General features: G+C 34.3%; 1 protein-coding gene across 1 annotated transcript; it reads right to left on the bottom strand.

The window, feature by feature from the left end:
- On the bottom strand, positions 584-5,629 carry LOC105162928 (transmembrane 9 superfamily member 9-like). Its single transcript, XM_011081102.2, has 7 exons — positions 5,215-5,629; positions 3,143-3,307; positions 2,865-2,974; positions 2,677-2,782; positions 2,476-2,588; positions 2,228-2,378; positions 584-2,130 (listed from the first exon to the last, which is right to left on the bottom strand). Exons 1-7 carry the CDS (start codon positions 5,335-5,337, stop codon positions 973-975), a joined length of 1,926 nt encoding a protein of 641 aa, XP_011079404.1. The 5' UTR covers positions 5,338-5,629; the 3' UTR covers positions 584-972.

Consider the following 7,497-nt stretch of genomic DNA (forward strand, 5'->3'; position numbering starts at 1 on the left):
AAAGAAACATTTTGAAACAGTTAGATTTCATTAAATGAAATAGTTAGTCGAATTAATTCGACCTAACTTCTGCCATGAAAGGGAAAAAATAAAAAGGCACTTCCAAGATCGTTCCAAGAGCCCCAGAATTGTCAAACATTCTTCCATTCTTTGTCTTCGTTTTCGGACAGGAAAAAGAGGGCATTTCAAAGCTTCATTCTTATATGTTACTATGAAAGGGGGAACTGCCAGTAATAATTTCCTTAAATTGGAGTTTTATATTATTCTCGTGTATATAACAGTCAGGCAAGAACACACCAACATGCCCCCTTTCACCATCTGAATTAATACAAGGCAGAATTGGTGCTTGCCTTCATATGACTTCGTAATTCTTAGTGCCTAATGCATTCTATGGAGCTACCAGAAAGAATATTGAAGTCTAATTGTTGAGTTCATCAAAGTTTATTAAATTAGATGTTCATGATAAAATTATGACACAGGGAATTCAATCGGAATGTTTCCTTTCCTTTGTAGGAAACAATGAAGACACTACCAGTTCGATTCATCTCTGCATATGGCAAAGCTCAACACCTGAGACACTATGTTAAAGTGCAATCTAGCATGTATCTTGCAAGTGACTCAGAATCGTTAACGTACTAAAGGTTACATGTGATTTACCGCTGAAGTTCTACAAGGACGCTCGCTATTACAACAAAAACAAGCCTGGTGAGGACAGGAACCGCTCCAAATCCTCCCAAAAATGTCTTAATAAATGCTTATGAGCAAGGAAAAGTGAGAATAATATTACAAAGACTGAAGAGGCAAGTATGAAAACGTTGTCAAAGACAAACTAGTATATGTATCACCAAGGAATTTGTAGCTTACCCGACTATGACAGAAGAAAGCAAAGATGTCAGGATACGCTAGGATCCAACTTTGAGGGGGATCATATGCTCTTCTAGAATAACATTTCCTTTCAGCTTGCAACACTATTTAGTCAATCTTCACGGATGAGTAGATGAGCCGTGTAAACCAGAAACAAGCATAGAAACCAATGGTACCAGTCAGCACAAAGAAAGCATATGAACCAATCAGCATATACCCAAAGTACAAAATACCCGACACTGGTTTTGTGATGTTGAGCTTGGTGAAGAAGTAGAATGCTGCGTAAAGGAAGAGGTATAGAGCTGATGAACCAGATGTCAAGTATGATCTCCACCACCACAAGTAGTCCTCACTGCACAGTTGGAAATAGCATAGCACAATGGTAATCTCGGCGCAGGTCACAAGCAAGATGATGAATACAAGGAAGAGGAAACCGAAAATGTAGTAGAACTGATGTAGCCAGATTGATGTCAGGATGAAAAACAGCTCGATGAATACTGCACCAAATGGTAGTATGCCTCCAATTAAGATAGAGAAGAAAGGGTTCATGTACCATGCCTGCTCGGGTATTTGCCTTGGGATTTTGTTGGTTTTCACTGGATCCTCAATAGCGGGCTTCTTAAAACCTACATAACTACCCACAAAAACAAGTGGAACTGAAATTCCGAACCACAAGAGGACTAATACAATCATGGTACCAAACGGCACAGCCCCCGATGATTTCTCACCCCAAATTAGTGCATTCAAGACGAAGAAAATAGCAAAGAGGATTCCCGGGAACATAAAAGCTGTTTTAAGCGTAATTTTCTTCCATTCTGTTCCTTTGAACATCTTGTACAGCCGAGCTGAGGCGTATCCGGCAAAAATGCCCATGAACACCCACAGAAGTAGCATAGCTGTCATTAGCCCTCCACGGTTAGAAGGAGATAGGAACCCAAGTGCTGCAAAGATCATTGTAATTAGTATCATTCCAAAAAATTGAACACCAGTTCCAACATAAACACAGAGCAAATCCGAGTTTGTTGGAGGCCTGAAAACATCCCCATGAACTAATTTCCACCCAGTTTCTTCTTGAGCTTCTTCCTGAGTCTCCAACTGGTTGTACTTGGAGATGTCACGGTAAAGAGTCCGCAACATAATCATGGCAACCATTCCGGAGAGGAAAAGAACAATCATCAGAGAATTAACAATCGAGAACCAATGGATTTGATCATCAGCCATGTAAAGATAAGTATCCCATCTAGAAGCCCACTTGACTTCACTCTCCTACAAAACAGACGACAGAGTAAGGCAGTGATACACAATAATCAAGCCCTTCTTCTCAACACGAAACAACTCCGCCCGCAGCAACAAAGAAAATTACCTGAAATTCCACATCATATGTGAAGATGATTTCCTTCTTGTCTTCAACCTCCTGTGGAGATTCAGAGCTAGTTACTGTGCGTTTTGCATGAGGATCACATGTGGTTAATCGAGTTTTATCATTCCATTCACCTTCATATTCATGCTTAACACTGAAAACACAACAAAATTGAAAGATCAAGAACAGGTTTGAATAAACAGGAATAAAGCTGAAGCACATCATAACACTCGGCATCAGCATCGTATTACCTGAATGGTCTGACTTCAAATCCCACAATTCTTGCAGCATCAGTCATTTCATCCTTATGATACTTTACAGTAAATGTCAAGTGATTGTGGATAAAATACTTCTCCTCTGTTCTCTAGTAATTCAGGAAAAAGTCGAGAAATCAAGATCTAATTGGCCATTTGAAAAGAGACTTTACTAGCAGCAATTGATATAATACTTACTCCAGCATACTGCCCCTTCAAACCAACATGGAAACCATGCTGATAAACCAAAGTGTCCATATCAGGTCTTTTAAAAGGCACAACTAGAGGGAGATTATCCAAGATCCTGTTAAACAAACCATCAGCAGAAGGTCATCATGCATGACAAGGATTTAGAATGGAGTAAGATCTTCAGCAATGTGGCTTACATGTTTACTCGATACTCATCATCAATCTTCTCTTTGAATTCCTTTGCCTCTTTGGCATTAAGTGTAATACGGCAAACAACATTGCACATCTGTGCTTCTCGCATCTTAAACTGCAGAAATAACTTATAATGAAAATTTCGGTTGTGATGCATGATTTGACTATTGAGATGCAAGGAGGAAACGGTCTAAATTCTTGCCTAAGAAAGGAACAAATTCAAAATTTTTGGTAAAAAAGAAAAGAGAAAGAGAACAAAGAAAGGACAAAAAGAAATACAAACCACATAGGGAGAGTTCTCAATACGATCACCACGAAGAACTTCCCCAAGATTCTCAGCACTGTCCACAATTTTCTCCGGTTTACAGTAAGGAATGGAATAGTAGGAGTAAGGAAGTTGAGTTTTTACAGAGGTCAATTTGTTCACTTTCACCTTCAGAAGATCACCCTGCATCTCCCAGAAAAGAACAAATCAAACTACATCATAGGAAAACCAACCACCTAATAAAGGTGGAAGTAGTATACAGTTAATGTAAATTTGCTGAAAAAATATTGAGCAACATGCTTTGGGTATATGTTAGTTTTCATGGTTACTAGTATACAATAATAATTATGGAAAATTATTATTCACATTCTAATATAAGTATATAACAATAGAAGCTATTGAAGCTCAAATATTCTATCATGATGTTTGAATTTTTAAAATACAGAAAAGTTACTTGTATGGCAATAAAAACAGAGAAACATTGTGCCACAGATAGAAGCAAATGAGAATCAATAGTAGTCTGCAAAAATACAGAACATATTCTATTCGATAAGTTTCTTTGTTGCTTGTGTATTTAATGTCAAGCTTTATTCCACTTGTTCTTGTTAACATAAATTCTTGAATTTAAAATGCCACAACTAAACCCCAACAGAAACCTTGTTCGGAATTGAGCGCCTTCTATAGAGAGACGTCGCGAGACAGTAGGAGCTCTTCCCATGTTTGGTAGGAAGAGGAAGAGGAGGGAGGATTAGTGAATACCTCCCAAAACCGGCTTTTAATCTATCCAACTATAGAGGAAACGGAGGAAATTCTTTTCCTTCAAGATAAATTCTCCAAATTTCTATGGTTTTACCAACTTAAAGAAGCCTATTGCTAGGTTAAAAATGATGCTTTGAAATCCATCAATTTTTCAAAGGTGCTTCTATAGTAAATTGGTGGTTCATTGGAGTTTAAGCAGAGACCTGCAGTAGAATCCTGTGACTGGGAAACTTAGGGGATTGAAGAGGGGTTGCTAGGCCCTGTGTATGGCCTGCGAGAAACACAATTAAGGGCACGGGCATGGAATAACATGCAAATGTATGGATTTAGTTTCTTGAATAAATTTGAGCTTTTGAGACTGTTAATATTTCCAGAATGTCAGTTTCAATTTGGCCGGTAATCATTACTTAAGCAACCACGCAAGCCCAAAGCACTCTTAAAACTTCATATATTCATGAACTTACATCTGCAAATGACATGAAATATCAACCAACTACTATAGATTCTCCATATCAGTAGATTTAGTGAAGAGTGAAATTTTTCAGAATTCCATCCTTTAAAATTTATTAAAATGGAGTATAACAAAAGATGTTTACTAAATTAAAACTTGGCTTGGTAATTCGATAGTTTACGAGCATCAATATTTAGCTATTGAATAGAGGAGATCCTGTATTGTTTTTTCCAGCTGTAGTATAGTTTAGCCGTAAAAAGGATTCGAATTTAACTTGACAGATCACATTCTTTTGTTTCCAGAAAGCTAGATAGGCAGCCAAAATGAATAAGCTCACACTTGACAAAAGAAAACCAAAACCAATTCAAAATAACACATACCAAACAGAAACTTTATTTTCATTCCTTATGATTGAAATGTTATAAACTGCTTAAATTGTTTAATTGCCATGCGATTTGACCCCTTTATTTACAGTTTGCAATGCCACTTTACATTGATCTGATCCCACCTTTTAGTCAGAACCATCAAATTTCATTCATTAGCACACGATCACAAATAATCACGAGCATCAAATAGCAACAACATACTCGCCCCAACAGAAAATGGAGATCTAACACTAACACGTCCTTAATCAACAAAATCAAACTCCAATAACTCACAAATCTTAGCAAAGTTTAAAACTTTCACAAACCCATAATTTCCAAATACGTAAGTACATACATCTGCATATCTGTTGTTCATTACACAACTCAATCACATCCACACACACACACACACTTAAACATCCATAAACTGCATACCATCCATAGATATCAACATACTGTAAAGCGTCAACTAAAAGAGACGTACATTGAAAAGCAAATGGATGGTAACAAAATACCTTGACGAAATCTTGGGGAGCGACGCCAGGAAGGTAGAAGGAGTCGGCCGCGTTAATGAAGAGGAGGAGCGTCAAACACACAGACACACAAATCACGTGAGGCCTTCTCCCCACGACCTCCATCTTTCTCCACTAAACACTCACCACTCACAAGATTGCTAAATCGAAGATCCAGATCCACACCACACACTTCCTCCCCCCTCTCTATACACCTCTACACGATACACTCCATATACCGATGTATCTTTTGTGTATATATATATATGGGCTTGCAAGAATTGAAGAGCACGGGAAGAACTATGAGGAAACTGGAAGCAAAGTGAGAATCCAACTGGAGAGAGAGAGAGAGAGAAGTTGACAGTTTTGATGGGGGATGGGGAGATGAGTGGATTTGGACCGAAGGATTGGATCAATTGCAGTAGGCAGTATGGATTCATTTTAGACTAATTAACCATACTTTAATTCACTAACACATCTTATCTTACTTAATTAATGTGGCTGCATTTCTTGCTTTGTGTATATTATTTAAGTTGATTTTTTAATTTATGTCTAATAAAATTAAATTTTAATAATATTATTAAATATTAACAGTTACGATTTTAGAAAAAAATATATTGGTGGAATGTACTTTTAATTTTATTATTTGATGGATTTTAAATATATATAAAATTCATTTTACGAGGTTTTTTAAATATACAGTCACGTTTTATAGAAAAAGATGTATAATTTTTTTAAATATGCAGTCCCATTTTATAAAAAAAAAATCTATAAAAACCTCTTAAAATGAATTATATATATATGAAATTAACAAAAAAATCTAGTTAAAAAACATAATTTACCAACTTTTTGTTCGAAAATTCAAATATTTAATATATATTGTTAATGTTTAACTTTTTTAGACTTATCTTTAGCTTTTAAAATTAAAAAAAATACTGACTTAAGGTTTTTTTTATTATATTTTCATATTAGATAAGTTTTATGAATTTATTCATAATTTTGATTTTTTTTAACTGCTAAAAAAGACGCTGTTTATTTCAAGTTGAGTAATATATTATTATTATGTTCATAAGAGTTGAAAGTTTTCATTATTCACATAAGATAATTAAAATATCAGCATAAAATAATATCAAAAAGTTATTTTTTCTTTTTTGTGTAAGAAAGGATTAAATTGACAGTTTTACAAACTTAAGATATTAAAATGGTCAAATCAAATTTATTGACCATTTTACGCTCCAAATATGCAAAACCCGGCCACATTTTTGCCGAAAAATTGTCAAAAAAGGACCAAATTGAGATAAAAAATAAAGTTTAAGGATGTTAAAGTTAAGAAATGAACTTGAGGGACTAAAATGATTTTAAACGAAAACTTAAAAAATTAAATATAATATTTACTCTACAATTATCCGTATTTTTAATAAGATATATGCCGATCATCCACTTATCCAATGCATTATGCTCTGACTCTAGAGTTCGCAAAATCTTGGAGTGGATTTGGCTCAAAATCTGTCAATGCTCGTCTAGATTCACTTTACATCGACGAACCTCAGAACTCAACAAGTTTATTCCGTTAGCTTTTGACTTATTTATTTATTTATTTGTTAATGAATTGATATTATTAGGCAAAATTAGGCTTGGGATTTATAGGTGCCCAACAAGCTATTGTGAGATTAAATACAATTGTTTTGCAATATACGTTTTCTATATTTATATAAAATGGAAAGATACTTTTTTTGCTCATAGACACGGTTTGTGACATCGCTATATATATATATATATATATATATATATATATATTTTCTGGTTGATAATACCCTTAAATTGGTTTGTTTTTCTTTCTTTTTTTTTGCGAAATATAGTGCGTTGATTATATATATATATATTATTTTTATTTATAATATATTTTAAAATATATAAAATTATTTATTATATGAACGTAGAAACGATACGTCAAAATACCTAGTAAAATTCAAATTCAAACCCTTTTGTTGGCCCATTTAGTCGGCCCCAATTTACGCACACTTGTTTTGATATATAGACAGTAATTACATTATGACATTAATATCCTAATAAATTGAGCAATTGAATAATATATCGATTCAATCAATATATCAATATAATTAAGATTATCAAATAACAAATCACAATAAACTCACATAAAAGTGAGACAAACATCACACATATGATGAGATCTGAATCTACGACTCTGAACTAAATTATGGGATCTCAATTTTAACCACTGGAACAAGAGATTATATGCTATTATATAAATGATAATTTTATTAA

The sequence above is a fragment of the Sesamum indicum genome, linkage group LG5 (genome assembly GCF_000512975.1).
Source record: "Sesamum indicum cultivar Zhongzhi No. 13 linkage group LG5, S_indicum_v1.0, whole genome shotgun sequence".
In the NCBI taxonomy this organism is placed as follows: Eukaryota; Viridiplantae; Streptophyta; class Magnoliopsida; order Lamiales; family Pedaliaceae; genus Sesamum; species Sesamum indicum.